At 41.0% G+C, this 17,600-nt stretch overlaps 1 protein-coding gene across 1 annotated transcript; it reads left to right on the top strand.

Annotated features, from left to right (window-relative positions):
- Positions 1-9,007: 9,007 nt before the first annotated feature.
- On the top strand, positions 9,008-14,307 carry PCDH20 (protocadherin 20). The gene is made up of 2 exons (XM_048295484.1): positions 9,008-9,107; positions 10,203-14,307. Exons 1-2 carry the CDS (start codon positions 9,057-9,059, stop codon positions 12,897-12,899), a joined length of 2,748 nt encoding a protein of 915 aa, XP_048151441.1. The 5' UTR covers positions 9,008-9,056; the 3' UTR covers positions 12,900-14,307.
- Positions 14,308-17,600: the final 3,293 nt, after the last annotated feature.

Below are 17,600 nucleotides of genomic sequence, written 5' to 3'. Positions count from 1 at the left end.
CTCTCAAGTGAGCTTTAGATACTTCACAGAGACCATGATAATTTTAAGTGACTCCCTGATCAACCAACAACCTATTTTGAATCCTACTCTCTGGCATGAACTTCTTCTCAAGTACAGTAAAGGGAGAAAAAAATCCATTCTAAGTTGGTGGGAGGTCTTGATTCTGTACAATTCTCCCTGTAGCTTTCACTTTAAAATTACAACAACCTTGAAACTTGCTATGGGTACAAATTACTGAAGAAAAAATTCATGAACTTGAACTCCTTTTATAAATTCTAAAAATAGCTTCTGAAGACTGCAAAGCCACAGATGCTACAAAGTTCAGTGACCTGTAATAGCTATTATTATTTCCATTGACCCATAGTAATGATTGACCTGCACTGGAACTAGCAACACTCAATAGCACATTTTCAATTTTTTTTATGTTCCATTTTCCAAGACACACACACACACACACACGTGCACGCACACACACACACACACTCAAAAATACAAAATCCAAATCACACAGGCCAGATTTTAATCTGGCTATGCTTTTGGTGACAATAAAGCTATAATCATAAAACCAGAAGGTAATGGATGAATGTCTAATAACTAAATACAAATCAATAGACCATTGTGAAGAAAAAACAAAGATAATTTTATGTCTTTGGAAAAAAAAAAAAAAAATCAATATTCATTACACAATTTATGTGTAAACAACTGTGTTGATCTTTATAAAAGCTAGTATCAGGTTGTGCTGAAAGGTGAGAGATAGATGTTACTGTTGCAGAAGCTCAAGCATGGCAATCCAGGTCTGAGGAGTAAATTTGTTCACTAAAAATTAGTAATGTATACGCTGGATATATATATGGCATACATATCAAACATTTTAACATTTAAAGATCTTAGTACAGCCCCACAATGGTTTCAGCATCAAAAAATTTGTATTTAACACAGTAGTGACCATGTTTTTGCCAGAAGCTGATCTTTCTATTTCACTCAGTAAAAGAGTAAAGGTAATACTTAAAATTTCAGACTGATCAGAATGAGACCTGAGTTAATATTGGATGTGGAAAAAAATGTTTTGTTTCAATAGTTCACTTAGTAAGTATCTCTTCTCCTGTGTTGATCATTGCTTAATATTTTAAAAAGGTATATATATCACTTATTATCAAATGAAGGATTAATTCAAGAAAAGTATTTTATTTTCAATGACCCTATGTAGACAACTACCTTGAATAATATGCAGACAATATGACAGAGACATTTTAATTGTTATGTCTTTGCAGCATGATGCACACAATTCAAATCAGAATGTATTCAGTTTCTGTTACTGTAGGGTTCCTTGGATTGTTAATTTCTGCTCTGCTTTAATATCTTCTCAGTCAATTTACTTACAGTCCATATTCTATACATAGAGGTACTATTTATGCACATATCAATTTTTGAAGAGATGTACCAGAAGAGCAATCTACCATGCAAAAGCTATTCCAGATAGCAGTTCTATGTGCTTGTCCATTGGGCAGACAATTGAAATTGAGCTTTTTATATCCCTGAGGAAGAGCAAAAATGCTGACATGTTGGTTATACTGTTGACACTGTCACATTAGACGGTACTTTAATAAAATAAAATTTGAAATAGAAATTTTAAATTAATTGCTATTTCCTTCACAATCCCATATTACCATAAATAAAGAGAAAAATGTTTTAGCCTTGCATAGAAGTTACTCATTTTCCCACGAATTATGCATTTTCATTTTCCAACAAAACAAATAAATTGGTTTTTTCCCTGAAGAAAGGCACTGTATGAAGAAGTAAAACACTAGATAATTTTATTCTATGCTAAAGGAAATGCCTTTTGACTTTTATTGAACTGCTTGCTGAGTTTTTGATTTTTTGAACTAAATTATGTGGAGTCCTAGAGATGTGCAGAACTAGGAAGAGAGAAATTGTCAAACTCTACATTCGATATTTCAGTGCTGCTTAAAGAAATATAATCTCAAATTTGTCAAATGAAAGTGCTATCTTATTGCGGGTAAAAACTTCAAACATCAACTTCCTACAAATTATTTTCTTCACTATCTGAGCTACACTGTATAAGTAGGAAGAAAAAGTGGTGTCTGGTGAATAAAGCTAATACTTAAAAAAATAATTGTATATAACGAATTTTACCTTCTGAAACTCTGTTAGGGATAGATCACCTTTTTTTTCTCTGTCAGATGTAATTATTGTATGAAACAATTTTGATGCAGTATCTGTATATATTTCTTGATTGATAATTTGTGAGAAGCGAGGTGCTAGTGTCCTACATCTAGGCTTTTTAGATTTAACAGTGGTCTCAAAGAATATTGCTGATTATTTTAAGAGCATGGTTTAAAGTCACATCTGCAATGTAACTACTGTGGCTGCACACTCAGCATTCTCTTTCTCTATAATCTACTTTTAAAGAGATAAAATTTAAACATCTATTTCTGAGGTTCTCACTCTAGCCTGAATTTTTAGTTGAAAGAGAAACAGAAAACAATTTGTCTCGCTTGTTTTATACACCTCTGCCTTTCACTTAGGAAATGTTGATACCACAGGAAATAAAAAAAAAAGCCTAGACTGGATGCCTGATTTTGAGACAGCAATGTTAGAGCAAGCAAATCCCACTCTTTCTAATGAATAATACTCTTTTTTCACTACATATGGAAGTTGAACAAGATGGAAGTATGGTTTTGATCTGACTGAAGGCTTTTACAAACTCAAGAAAATCTGTATTTGGATGAACCTCAGAACAGGTTTGGCTCCAACCATTTGTTCAGCTCTGCCAAGCGAAACCAGGGCCTCTGCAGAGAAAACACTATTGTCTCTTATCTCAGAATGGGAGCTGAATGATCAGAGTGACTACATGAACAATAAAGCACCTATCACCTGCAAGATTTCTGAAGCGTACAGCCAGAATGCTTTCCTATTATCTAAAAAGTAACTTAGGCATTAAGTTATTTGGTTTCACTATCTTCATTTCATCACAGACATAAAAATGTGTTAAATCCCACTGAGAGTTGGTCAATTCACTTGTTTAAATAAAAGATACAGTTTGGCCCAAATCCCAAAAAACAGAGTAATTACCCTGCATTCAGTAAAAAACTTTTTGGGTTATTTAAGAATTCTGGCAAGCAAAGAATAAGCTAGCATTCGAGAATTAGAGCTAACAACTTCACTAAGAATTTTTACTGAATATGGACTGAGGGAAGATGACAGAATCTGGTCCCTGGAAAATTCATATAATAATTTATTGTCAAGAAAGCAAATGTCCATCCCACAAGGCCAAAGAGCTCAGTTTAAGCTACAGCATATTGTATGTTTTTCAGAGCTGAGCTAAGCAGTTCAACTGACAAGGAAAAATACATACAACTGTCTGTTTCCAAGGAACTAAGAAAGGCTGGGATATCATTGGAGCTGCCACAACCAGAGGAAAAATCTCTGTATTGCTGCACTCTTTCCACTCTCTAACCATTTCCATCACAGAAAACTGAATGGGATTGCAGGCTCTTGGTAGTTGGCTTAGAAGAACTATCTGACACACATCTTGGAGTCTTGGCTACCTGGCATATCACAGGGCTTCTTCAGTGCATTGTCCTCCATTGCTGTGAGTAGTGTTTTCCCCTCAGAGGTGGCTTCTGGCACTAAAAGGTTGTCACTTCAGCTCAGAAGCCATGGTTTAATGTCAGTGAGAAGTCAATTAAGGAATATCTACATATTCATGACACTCTCCTAACTTGCAGACATTATGTACACAGTGAGGTGGCAGAAGCTGGAATGCTGTCCCTGAACTAATGTGATAAGGACTGTAATGAAAGACTTACGGTATTAATAATTTTTAGCAGTGTCATATTAGTACTATAGCTCAGCCTGTGCTTTGGCTTGTACTAAACAAGAGTTGTTTCATTATTATTTTAAGCCTTACACAAGAAGTCAGTGAAAGTAAATGTTCATATGCTGTGTAACATGGTATAAAAAGCTCTGGTAAAAAGATGTGCTGGAATATAATCTGAGTTAAAGCCTTCCTTCCTCTTATATTTTTAGAAAATTATGCTTAGTAAATAAATTTTAAATTAGGTTTTCTGTTGAAAATAAAGTTGTGATCAGACTAAAAATATGTTGAAAGTAATCTTTCTCACTGATGGACTATATTGGCATTTTTCCAGACAAAAAGAAAAGCACAAAATGCCTGGAGACATATACAAAACATCATAAGCAAAGAACTCATGCTTCTGTGAAACCTCAAAAGAATCTGAGGAAGAAGTTGGTCAAATGTGTCAAATACTTGGTTTAGAGACTGCAGGAGGCTTTTTTTCCCCAAGTCTCTTTTCTCTGCCAGTGTTTATCAGCTCTGGTTTGTGATACTTCAACACAGCAGTCCCCAATAGGCACTAAGCTAACCAGATGGGAAAATCTTATTCACCTTTGTCAGCCTTCCTATCAAACACCGCTTTGCCTCATGGGGTATTCCTTTGTAAGTTTAGAAGCTGTTTTCACATGTTAGCTACTTTCTTGTAAGGTTGTCATGACCGCAGCAGAGTTTTGATCATGAAAAGCTGCTGAGCAGAACCTTGCAGGCTCACCTTGCAAGAGCTTCCAAGAACCAGCCTTCTGAAAGGGTAACTGGAGATTTGAGTGATAAAAACCCCAAAGAGTCATCCACTTTCCAGCTTGACTGCTGCTTTATTCAAGCTGGACCCAGACGTTCTGCTGTCTTACAGTGACACAAGGGAAAGGAGTGCCAAGGCCCCTCTCCTGCTCTCTGCTGAGAACAGGATGATCATGCTAGGTCTGATCTATAGTGACACAGAATGACCAAAGCTTTCAGTAAAATGTGAGTACCAGATGCTCCGTACTTCTGCGAGAAAGGTCACTATCTAATATTCATAGTCTTTCACATTGTAATCCAATATCCTGCACAGGAAGCTCAGGATGTAAGGCATTTTCCTTACTAAGCAGCAAAACAATAAAAAGTGTGTATTGCTAAAAGTTAAAAGGATCTTCTTTACTTGCCCTGTATCTCCTGCAGTTTAAAATTTTTGGTGAAGTGGCAGTCTGTTAGTCATGTGCCTTTCTTAGTTTTCCTGTGACTAGAAATCACTACTCGCACGAGGGCTTTCCCTGCAAAATGGGACTGTTTGCCTTTCTTAGTTTTCCTGTGACTAGAAATCACTACTCGCACGAGGGCTTTCCCTGCAAAATGGGACTGTTTCCCCATTGAAAAGCATCTGTCTCAAAGCACCACACTGACTAGAGTCTTACAGAGTTTGTCATCTGAATCAGTTGAATTTCACTGTTGGGGAAATCTCACAGCACAATCTACCTCTGTACAACCACAGGCTGTAGCAGAGAGCTTTTTACTAGATTGAGGGGGCAATGTGCACTTGCATCCCTATCTACTGTAAAAGTTCACCACAGTTGCCAGCCATGCCAAAAGATACTATTTGATATTCTCTTTTAGAAGTGATGGTCTAGAATGGATCATCTGGGAAGGCTCCCATCTGCCACTGGAACTCTGCCCACAAAACCAAGGCATTTCAATTGAGTATCAATACCTGCTATGTCCTTTATTCAGGATAAAGTAAAAAAACTACTCTATTTTACCACAGCAATAATGTACTTCTTCTGATCTATTTATCAATAACTATGACACTTCTTGGAGGGCTTATCAGTAGATCTCAGACTTGTGGTTTGTAACATACTTGAGTCAATCAGGAATCCCACAGAAATGCTCTTACTTGTTCCTTTCTTAATCACTAATTACAACACTAATCTTAAATGCAGTGATAATCAGATTTTATGTAGTAAAATGCAAGTTTAAACGATATGTTTAACTACATGTGGTTGAATGGAAGTAGGCTTATAAATTGCTAACATCTTTGTCCCAGAAAACATAACTCAATATAGAAATATCCTGAAATCAGTTCAATGTTTTTCCACAACTTTGGAAGGGGCTCTTCCCCCGAAATAATGCTAGGAGTGAAGGAGCCAATTTGGTATCTTTTCTATACTGCTGCTTCTCTCATACCCCTCATTCCATAGCCCACACACAGCTGGAATACTTCTCCTTAAACAGGCTGGAGTATTTCTTAATCAGGAGATTTATTGGACACATTAGTCTTTAAGAAGCCTTTAAGACTTACTAGATGTTTCTGATGTCTAACAAAATAAAATATTATAGAGGTACCAGATGCTCTAGAAAACCTTTAATTCTGCTGTTATACCTGTGCTTTAATAAAAAAAAAGTCATCAAGTATAATGAAAACCTGAATACTATAACAATAGAGTCACCATTTACCCTATCGGCAGCCCAAGGGAAATGCAGTGGCTGTAATGGTATGAAAAATGGTATAGGAATAGGTCAGTAATTCCTAAAGCATAAGAGGAAGAAATAACATAAGAGGAAACTGCGACATCAGAGAAACAAATAAAACCAAAACTTAAAGGTACAATTTTATGGGGACTTCAGACCTATTCAGGAGAATACTACTGATTCACTAAAACTAAAATTATAATCAGTCTGTGAAATTCAACCTCCACATAAATCACTGTCAAAATATGATTGAAATCCAAATGAGTCAATATTTCTGTTGAAATGAATAAAATTAGAGCAGATGTGAGTCAACTAAAAGCATCTGCCATGCATGTCCAGTCAAACTTACTTAAACAGGATTGAGTTTATGGGCACTTTTAACACCAAGAAGTGCTCAGAAGAGTGCACATGGATGAGAATTTAGTAAGGACTTGGGCAGTTTGATTTCTTTCTTAAATAATACATGTTTGCTCTGAACTGTATACACTGCATTGTCTGATCTATTTGTGCTAGAAATGAATGGCAAAGATATAAACAATTTATAAGGGCGGTACATACCGAGTGGTTTCAAAACCCTAGAGATTAGTGAATAATAAATAAAGGTAGGCCTTTTGTTAGTACTGTAATGCTTCGCTGTTTAGGTCACATATGATTATTTGTGAATGTCACTTTTTGGGACGAAATGGTTATTAAAATCACAGTATATTTCCAAGGGTTTCACTGTATAAAGCAGAGCCTGATTCGGCTGCCACTGACTTTGGCAAGAATGGGGTAAAGCTCTAATTCAGACAAACAGTATTGCACTATTTATATTTTAAGGATGGAGAATATGGGACAAAGGAATTAATATGATTTGTTTACAGCCCCAGAGAAAGTCAGTCTTGGAAGTTTTTGTTTCTATTCTGTTCTGTCCTATTCTATTCTATTCTGTTCTATTCTATTTTATGCAGCTTGTGCCACTGCCCTCATCCTCACAACACCCGAGAACATCCCAAGAGTTGCTAGACAATATGTTCTCTAAGTTTCACTTATTATTTGCTTTTGAAAGATGCAGTTTTACAAAAGACTCAGGCATTAAGTTGGTTTTAGACAGGAATTCTAATTACAGGGTTTTTTGCTTCTTTTCTTTGGATTGAACGTGGAGTTTGTCTCATGGAGTTGTAAAAGGAAAAGGGAAGAGTAATTTTTGTTTTGACTGAAGGAAAATATTTTGCTGTCTGTTTTTGGTGCCTAAGCTGAGATCAAATGTCTGTACACTGTGCTTGTAACGGAGCATGGAGCGACTTAAGGTGGTCTTCAGGCCCTATGATTTAGGGAGTTCCAGCTCCCACACAGACTTTACCTCTGTGAAGGACAGCTCCACTGTGCTTGACAAATGCAGCTGCCTACAAGAGTCCCAGTACTCGAGCTCTCAGCAGTAGCCTGGATCCAGACCCTTGAGCACTTTACGGCTAAAGATGGACATCTAAAATTCCATTTGAGATGTTGCAGACAGACAGTGTAAGGAACGCTGGGGAGGTTAGCAATCCTTTTGACAGTCCAACATGTTAAATAAATGTGTAATTGGTCTTGCGCTATCTAAAGCTTCCTGAGTTCTGATAATTTCATGCCTATTTCTATGGCAGGCTTACATTCTAGTGGAGACTATAAAATTAAAACACATCATTTTCTGCCACAGAAGGCCTTTGAGTTCTTAGCCAACAGCAAATCACAGTTGCTGCTCTAATTCAGCAGGACACTCTTTCCACCAATCAAGTGCTTACAAACTCTTCAAAAACATGACTTTCATTTCGTGGAGTCACAAGCTGTTCAATAGTCACCAAGGCTCAGCAATGCCAATGCAGCTGTTAATTCTCGATTTGCTTGCTGACACTCATACCGCAACATAGAATCTCAGAATGGCTTGGGGTGGAAGCAACCTTAAAGATCATCTTAGTTCCAACCCCCCTGGTAAAGAGCAGGGATGCCACCCATTAGATCAGGTTGCTTAGGGTCCCGTCCAATCTGGTCTTGAACACTTCCAGGAATGGAGCATCCACAGATTCTCTGGGCAACCCGTTCCAGTGCCTCACTACCCTCGGCGTAAAGAATTTCTTCCTTCACACCTAATTTAAATCTCTCCTCTTTCAGTTTAAAACTACTGCCCTTGTCCGATGACTGTCGGCCCATGTAAAAAGTCGCTCTCCATCTTTCCAAAGACGAAGAACAAGCCGAGTTTATTTTATTTTTTAATATCTTTTTCCCGCCTTAGTTTCCAGGGTACTGCCTTCTTTCCCTGGTCCAGGCGCTGCCCGGGGGAGCACACAAACTCCCACATCCCCGCTCTCCGCTGCGGCCGCGCCGCTGGGCTCAGTACAGCGGCCGCTTCCTTCCCTGCCTGCTGTCCGCTTTCCTTCCTGCCCGCTGCCCGCTGCCCTCCCTGCCCGCTGCCCGCGGCGCTGCCGCAGCTTCCGCGGACGCGCCCCCGCGTCTCGCCCGCCCGCCCCCCTCGCAGCCGTGCCCGTGACTGCTCCCCCGCTCCGGCCCTTCCCGCGCGGCGGCGGCGGCGGAGGGGGAGTGTTCTGGGCGGCGCGCACATCCCAGCCCAGCCCAGCCCAGCCCAGCCCAGCCCAGCCCAGCGCGGCGGCGGCAGCGGCGGCGCCGGGGAATGGGCAGCCGCGGGAAGGAGAAGCGCCGGGCGGGCGGCGGAGCGGGCGGGCTGCTGGGGCGCAGCCGGCGGCGGCAGCGGTGGCCGGGCATGGGGCCCCCGGGCGGTCGCGGCAGCTCCAGCGCCCGCGGCAGCCTGCAGGTGAGGGCCGGGCGGCGGGAGGGGGGGGGACGCGCCGCGTCCGGCCACCCGAGCCCGACTTCGCACGCAGCAGCGAAATTGGCAACAAATTGGCAAAAAAACCCACCGAAAAAAACAACCAAACAACCCAAACCGTGTGTTTGTTCGTTTGGTCTTTTTCTCTCCACAGATCAGGGCAGCCGCGAAAAGTTTATATATGTTGCTGCTGCTGACGCGGGTTGTGGCAGAGACGCGCGGAAAAAGGGCAATGGGGGATTAAAAAGAGGAGGAAAAATTTCCTCCGTGGAGACGATGCCTGAAGTTACTTTCGAGAAACCCCTTTCTAGCTGTGTGTACTGGGCGACGCGCTCGCCAGCGCGGGCAACTTGCTTCGCGCAGCCCCTCCGCTCCGCGGCTCCTCTCCGCAGCTCGCGTTGTCCGCCGGCAGCAGAGGGACCCTGCGGGGTGGCGCGGAGGCGGCCGGCGGCCCGAGGCGGCGGGGCTGGAGCCGCCGGCTCCGCGGCCGCGGGAGGCAGGGACTCGCCCAGAGCGCGGCACCTCCGCTGGGACCCCCGCGCGCTGTGCGGAGCGGGCCGTCTCCCCGCTGCACCGCGGGACCCATGGACATGCAGGAAAAACAGCTTTCGGGACGGGGCTGAGGGTAGGGGCAGCGAGGGACGCGTTTCGCATTGCTGCTGTGGAAAGGGAAGGGGTCGAGCAAATGTTTGGGGATGTGCAAGGGGATGGCCCGGTTTGGGATGCGCTTGTGGTTGAGAGGGAAGGTGCCGCTGGTGAGACGGGGGCAAGCTTGGGGCGGGGGCAAGAGGAAAGATGGCACTTCGGGGCGCAAGTGCTGCTGGGGGGCGGGGGGAGGCAGGGTGCCCTCGGACCATCCTGGCAGTGCGTATTTGCTGTGGGGGATGCAGCTGGTGTTGCCTGGAGGGTACAGATGGTGATGCCCTGGAAGTAGCTGCTGTTCTGGGAGGATGGTGGGGAGAGGGAGGATGGCTTCATGTCGCAGATGCAGCACTCTCTGCTCGAAGTGGCAGTGGGGGAGGCAGTGGGCGGGGGGAGGCGCCAGCACTTCCTCACACCCCTGTGCCTCTCTCTTCTCAGCACTTGCTCCTCTTCCTGCTCTTCGTTGGGCCTTTCAACTGCTTTGCCAGTTACAGCCGTGCCACTGAGCTCTTCTACAGCCTCAGTGAGGGGCTGCCTGCTGGCGTGCTCATCGGCAGCCTGGCCCGTGACCTGCGGCTCCCAACGGCTGGTGGCCAACACTCTGCATCTCTGCAGCCCCCACTCTCCTTCACTCTGGCCTCCCACGGCTTGGGGGGACAGTATGTGCAGCTGGACAACCGCTCCGGGGAGCTGCACACCTCAGCCATGGAGATAGACCGGGAAGCTCTATGTGTGGAAAGCAGTGGGGCCACCATCTTTGGGGGATCAGCTGCTGTCTCCTCTTCCTCCCCCTCACCAGAGTCATGCCTACTGCTGCTGGATGTGCTGGTACTGCCACAGGAGTACTTTCGCCTGGTGAAGGTAAAAATTGCTATCCGTGATGTCAACGACAATGCGCCCCGCTTCCCTGTGCCCCACATCCATCTCTCGGTGCCTGAGAATGCACCTGTGAACACCCGCCTGGCTATCGAGCACCCCGCCCTTGACCCTGACATGGGCACCAACGGTGTCCAGACCTACCGCCTGCGAGATAACTGCGGTGTCTTCACCTTGGATGTGGAGGAGAATGAGAACGGGGAGAGGACTCCCTACCTGATTGTTATGGGGGCACTGGACAGGGAGACACAGGACGAGTATGTCACAGTCATCGTTGCTGAGGATGGGGGGACACCTCCGCTCGTGGGCAGTGCCACCCTCACTATTGGCATCAGCGACATCAATGACAACTGTCCCCAGTTCAACGACTCACAGCTGAACGTCACCCTTTATGGGAATTCCAGCCTAGGGACACACGTGGCTACGGTCCACGCGGTAGACATGGACCTTGGATCCAATGCCCAGATCACCTACTCGTATAGCCAGAAGGTCCCCCAGCCATCCAGAGACTTGTTCCATCTGAATGAAAGCACAGGAGCCATCACACTCTCCACTAAAGTTGATGGGGACACTCCGAGGCTGCACAGGCTGATCATACTGGGCAATGGTCCTGGCTGTATTCCTGCTGTGATCACAGTGCTGGTCACCATCATCAAAGTCATGATGAGGCCACCTGAAGTTGTTCCTCGTTTCATAGCTAATGAAGTGGAAGGGGTGGTCTACTTAAAGGAGCTGGAGCCTATCAACACACCTATAGCATTTTTTACCATCAAAGACCCTGATGAAAAATACAAAGTCAGTTGCTATTTGGATGGTGATGGGCCTTTCAGACTTTCACCGTACAAGCCATACAACAATGAATACCTGTTGGAGACCACAAAGCCTTTGGACTTTGAGACACAACAGCTGTATGAAATGTCCGTAGTTGCATGGAACTCAGAAGGATTTCATGTCAAGAAAGTTATCAAAGTACAGGTTCTGGATGACAATGACAACTCGCCAGTTTTCTCTGAGCAACTGATAGAATTGTCCATTGAGGAGAACAATGTTCCCAATGCTTTTTTGACCAAACTGCATGCTACTGATGCTGACAGCGGAGAAAGAGGGCAAGTGTCCTATTTCTTAGGTCCTGATGCCCCTTCCTATTTTTCTTTAGATAAAACCACAGGAGTTCTTACAGTTTCCACTCAGCTGGACAGAGAAGAGAAAGAGAAGTACAGATACACTGTCAAAGCAGTAGATTCTGGATTCCCTCCAAGAGAATCAATAGCAACTGTCACTATCACTGTATTGGATAAAAATGATAACAGTCCAAGATTTATCAATAAGGATTTCAGCTTTTTTGTGCCAGAGAACTTTCCAGGTTTTGGTGAAATTGGAGTTATAAGTGTCACAGATGCTGATGCAGGGCAAAATGGATGGGTTGCCCTTTCAGTTCTGAATGGAAGTGATATTTTTGTTATAGATACTGGAAAAGGGGTTTTGAGAGCTAAAGTCTCCCTGGACAGGGAGCAGCAAAGCTCCTACGTTCTGTGGATTGAAGCAGTTGATGGCGGTGATCCTGCCCTGTCTTCTACAGCAAAAATAACTATCCTTCTTCTGGACATAAATGACAACCCTCCTTTGGTCTTGTTTCCTCAATCTAATATGTCATACTTGTTGGTCCTTCCTTCTACCCTTCCTGGTTCTCCCATCACTGAGGTCTATGCTGTCGATAAGGACACTGGCATGAATGCAGTCATAGCTTACAGTATCATAGGAAGAAGAGGCCCTCGACCTGAGTCATTTAGGATTGACCCCAAAACTGGTAATATCACCTTGGAAGAGTCCCTGATGCAAAATGACTATGGCCTCTATCGGCTGCTTGTAAAAGTTAGTGATCACGGCTACCCAGAACCTCTCCATTCCACTGTCATGGTGAACCTTTTCGTGAACGATACTGTCAGCAATGAGAGCTACATCGAGAGTTTGTTAAGGAAGGAGCCTGATATCAGTGTAGAAGAAAAACAGCCACAAATATCCATAGAGCCTACACATAAAAAAATGGAGTCAGCATCCTGCATGCCTACCTTGGTAGCTCTTTCAGTAATAAGCTTGGGTTCAATTGCTTTAGTAACAGGGATGGGAATTTACATTTGTCTAAGAAAAGGGAAAAAGCATCACAGAGCAGATGAAAACTTGGAAGTACAAATCCCATTAAATGGAAGAATTAACCTGCACATGTTGGAGAAGAAACCAATGGAGATTTCTAACATTTAATATTCTTTGTGTATAAATTCAACATCTGAAAAACCCCGGACAACACTAAAACACCTAGCTGTAGGTTGTATTGACAGAGGTTGCAATGAAGGACTGCTAATTTATAACTTAATAATATTATAATTGTAAATAGCTGTTTACAGTTTTTTAAATTCAATTTCAGTGTACAGCTTTTTTATGAAACGTTAATAGCTAACAGCTAGCACCCTGACTATAAAAACATGGACATCATTTCCAGCTTTCATAAATCAATAAGATCAGTGAACATAAAAAAGGGGAAGGTAAGATGATTCTTTTAAACTCAAGTTTTAAAAGTCTTTTTAACCACGAGAGGGCATCAGATGCTCCTGAGCAGGGAACTGTTCAAGGTACTGTCCATAAGATAAACAGAATATATTTTAAATATATTGATTTTAATATAAAATACCTATTGGCATACAGACATTTAACCACTACCAAAAAAAAAAAAAAAAAAAAAAAAAAAAAAGAAATGTCTGTCCTAATGTATGTATAATAAAAATAATAAGTATGTTAAAATGCACTAGTAATGAAAACCCGAATGTTTATTACCTCACAAGTAAAGCTTATACAGTAGAAGAGGCATTAACAAGAAGTGCAATTCCTGTTGAGCAAGAATGCAAGATATTGTAATGAGAATCTGAACTGCTGTGACATATCATTCATTTTTCTCCAGATTTCACCCTCATTATCATTTGCTCCAGCAATCTGCTGGTCATTTTTATGGAAAAATTATATTTAATATTTCCTAAAGCAAATAATGCCAGAGCCCCATCCTCATGCTCATAAACATGCCAGATGCAAGGAAGCAAGGGAATGGCTAAATCTCTAGTTGTTACAAAAGTGGTGGTATTTTTTTGTACTTTGAGCAATCTGTCAGTAGTATTCCATCAGTTTGGTTGTGCAGTAGATTTTTGTTATGTGTTACTTCTGAATCTGATCTGCCAGATGAAAACAAAAATCACTTCACATTCTAAGGAATTGTAGGACTTTTTTTATTCTGACTGTTGCTCCTTTCTGGATTGGTATTTCATGTGAAAGATCTTGTTTCTGACTTTTGGCGACCATTCCTGGCTCCTTTTCATTGGCTTTGATTTTGGATTAGATCCAAAATCTAACTTGTAAGACTGGTGGCATATTTTCTTGATAATTTATTGTTTGCTGTATCCTCTGCAACAAAGCAGCAATTTTATCAGTGATGTATTACTTTCACTTCCTTTTAAGAGCTGAGAACTATCTTTTGTATGATGATTGCATCAAATTTCTGTGTGAACAAGATAAATTAGTGTTACGCTTAAAAATTGCTATTTTGATTTCTCGCATCATATGTCTGTAATGTACCAAAAGTGTTTATATGTCTGCAAATTAAAGCTATATATTTTCATAATAACTTATTCTCTCTCTCCTAGAATTTTAATTATAAAGCTAAAGATTATTTCAGTTATAAGAAATGCATTTTTCACAAATGCTTAGGTACTGGCTATCTGGTCCAACATGTCATAGTACTCTTACAACTTAGTACACTTCAAAATCATTAATGACAGTTTATGCTGTGCTTCTTGAGATTACCAGCAAAGACAATTGTGTGTCAGTTGATGTAAGTGGTGCAGCAGCTCGTACCTGTTTTGAAAGTAGGGAATGGAATTTGAGGCAGTTTTTGATTTTTCTCTCTGTGACTGGCATATTACTTCGCCTTGAACCTACTGAAATGTTAGGGCTTGTGATAGATAGTGGTTCTACTTAGCCTAGCAGTATTAACATAATACCCAGGTTTTGCCATTCTGGCTGTAGGAAAAAGACTGGTTTTGTCAGGTTAGAATATTTGCTGTTTGGGGATGATTTGATAGTTGTGTTTCATGAAAAATTAATTCAGCCTGTCAGAGCTTTGTGGTCAATCAACTCTTTTCCTTTATTTTCATGTTATCAAAATATGAAAATGGTGTGTATCCCTGAAATGCATTTGCCACAAAAAGACATTGTTTCTTATCTCTGAAGAAAAATTACATTATAGCTTCAGTATTACAGATACTGTGTATTGCTGTGGTGAGGAAGCTAGATCCTCTGCATTTTTCTTTTCAGTAAGGAGGCAAGGTAACTGAAAGACAGGATTCTTTTCATTGCTCTTCTCTTATTTCAATTAGCAGTCCAGTATATTCTCAAGACAGTTTAAACAGGAGCAAACCCAAGACTTAAGAAACACAATAGAAAGATAATCCTGATCCGTCAGTGTGTGTTCATATGACACTGGTCAGATACTTTCATTCAGGTTTGACGAATACATAGTCTTGACCCTGTTTGATTAAGCTTTGTTTAAACATGCTGTTCTTGTTGCCTTTTTTTTTGCTTGTCTGTTTAGATCAAGCACGTTCCTAATGTGCAATAAAATGTAATGTTATGAGCCTGTTAAAACCAAAGTAATGCTCATGCAGCATTTCACTCATGATTTTCTACACATTTAAAGAAAATGGGTTTAAAATGACACCTTCAGCCACACTGTTACAGTTACTTGTGCAAAAGAATTTACACTGAGTAAGACCTTGTAGAGCAGATTTTTGCCTTCTGTGAGTAGCCTTTCTGTGGGTAATGTCACTGAAAATGGCAAAATATGCAGTGAGCTGGCTTTTTTACTCCATATTTTGTGTTACTTAAAAAACATAAAGCTATTAACACAAGTAATAAGCATAATAGTTAAACATGCAATGTTGAGCCTAACAGTGATTAAAAAACAACAAAACAGGAGTCTTACATTCATAGAACCTAGGGATTTCTTCCTTAAAAAAATGCTTGATACTGGCTGTATAGTAAACATTTCTGTGATGTTACTATTTCCAAAGAATTCCTTACTGAAAATCCTTTCACATGAAAACACATTTTTAATGAGTATAACTAAAGCAAATTAGACTCAGATATAAAAGGCCTATTTTATTACCACCTTGTGCAGTGCACTTGCCAAAATATATGCAAATCTTGTCGACACTGGTAGTTGAGCTGGCACAAAAATAAATGTCTCATTCATTTACAGTATCCACAGAACAATCTTAGCGTGAGTGGGTGCCCTTTGTTCATTTTTATAAAAGGTGAGATTGTCCTAAGTTTTGTATTGCCAAAGCCTCCTGAACTTGCCATGCAAACACTTTTTCATTAGAATTAACAAATTAAAAAATGAAAGACAAGAAATGGGCAGTGAGCCCAGTGGCAGTGGACAGAGAAAATCAGTCTTCTCTTTCTACTTCATTTTATTCTTTTTAAAAGAACTCTTTTGAAGTTACTGTTTTGATGCAAAACTAGCCTAACACCTGGCTGAATATCAATAAAGGATGAGATCTAAAAGTGTAGAAGGGAAATTAGAGCTATTTGCTTTTTCTTGTGTCAAAACTCAGAAAACAATTAATCTTACGGTCTTTTGTTTCCATTTTTCAGTATCAGGGTTCAAACATGCAACTGTGCCACAGAGGCCACTGAGAAAAATGTAAAAAGCTCCCACTCTCTTAGCAGGACATCCAAGGAGAGGTACAGTATTAGCAAAACTTGGCCTCCCTAACAGCAGTGACAAACCTTTGATTACTGGCTGGGGTGTCATCGCAAATTTTCTGCCCCTAACTGCTGTTTTGGGAAAATTGCATTAAAATACTCAAATACATGAAGATGATGATTAGTCCATGACTAATATTTCACCTCCTGGTTCAAAGCAAGGAACTTTCTGGGAGCAATGGCCTGCATCACAAAAATATCGTACAGTTTGGCATAAGTGGAGATACAAAGCATCTCTGCCACAAAGAAATCTACAGCTTGATATGCAGAGTGTTTGTTTTCATGATGCACGTGCATTATCAGAGCCACAGTGAAAACTGCCTGCCACTTTCCCTGTACTGTGCTTCTCAGCATCTTCTCGCAGTTTCTTTGTACGTTCTTCTCACCTGTGTAACTTAGAGAGAAAAACAATGCAAAGCAATTAATTATTAAATATTGGCCAGCTGGAGTATGAGGAGCTAAGCATATTTATCTCCATTACCAAAATAATTTGAGTTTAAAGGAGATGTCTGGTGAAATTTAAAGTGGAAATAAAGATACTCAGCATCCTCATTTTCTGTAGAGTAGGTTCGTATAGTTTTTATATGAGTAGTAGTTGTTCAGTGAGATAAAAGTTGCAGAAATTAGTTTTATGCTTTATTTTCATAGTGTGGGAAATATTTTGAGGAAACTATTTGAAAGTTATTTGCAACATGTTATAATTTACAGTTTTCTGAGTTAAAACATGCAAAAGTACTTGTGCAGGCAGCATTGCTGTTTCCTTTTCACTCTCCGTACCAGACTGAACCAGCAGATAAGGTAAAACTGGCATTGCATTCTGAGATGGTGGGATTCAAGGATTATGGCTCACAAACAAATGTAAAGTTAAACAGCTCTGTTTTTCACATTATGGATGAGAAAAATACTTTTATTCTTATACCACAGATTGATAACTTGCATAATATTTCTAATATTTTCTATCTGAATGTTTCAGTGATTTCTGCTATATTTGCATTTTAGTTTCATTACAGAATCAATTTTAAAGGCCAAATTTCAACTCTTAATTTTTTTTTTTATGAGAGTACTTTGAACAGGTGCTAAGAAAACATTGTTCTGAATGAAGAAACATTGAATCATTTATAATGTGTTCAGCCATTTTTTCCACTGCTTGTA

This window comes from Corvus hawaiiensis, chromosome 2 (assembly GCF_020740725.1).
Source record: "Corvus hawaiiensis isolate bCorHaw1 chromosome 2, bCorHaw1.pri.cur, whole genome shotgun sequence".
In the NCBI taxonomy this organism is placed as follows: domain Eukaryota; kingdom Metazoa; phylum Chordata; class Aves; order Passeriformes; family Corvidae; genus Corvus; species Corvus hawaiiensis.
This window is presented reverse-complemented; position numbering and strand designations above follow the sequence as displayed.

Coding starts and splice junctions, on each gene's coding strand:
- PCDH20 (XM_048295484.1), top strand. CDS start 9,057: ATGGGGCCCCCGGGCGGTCGCGGCAGCTCCAGCGCCCGCGGCAGCCTG. Junction 9,108..10,202: donor GCGCCCGCGGCAGCCTGCAG/GTGAGGGCCGGG, acceptor CTCTCTTCTCAG/CACTTGCTCCTCTTCCTGCT.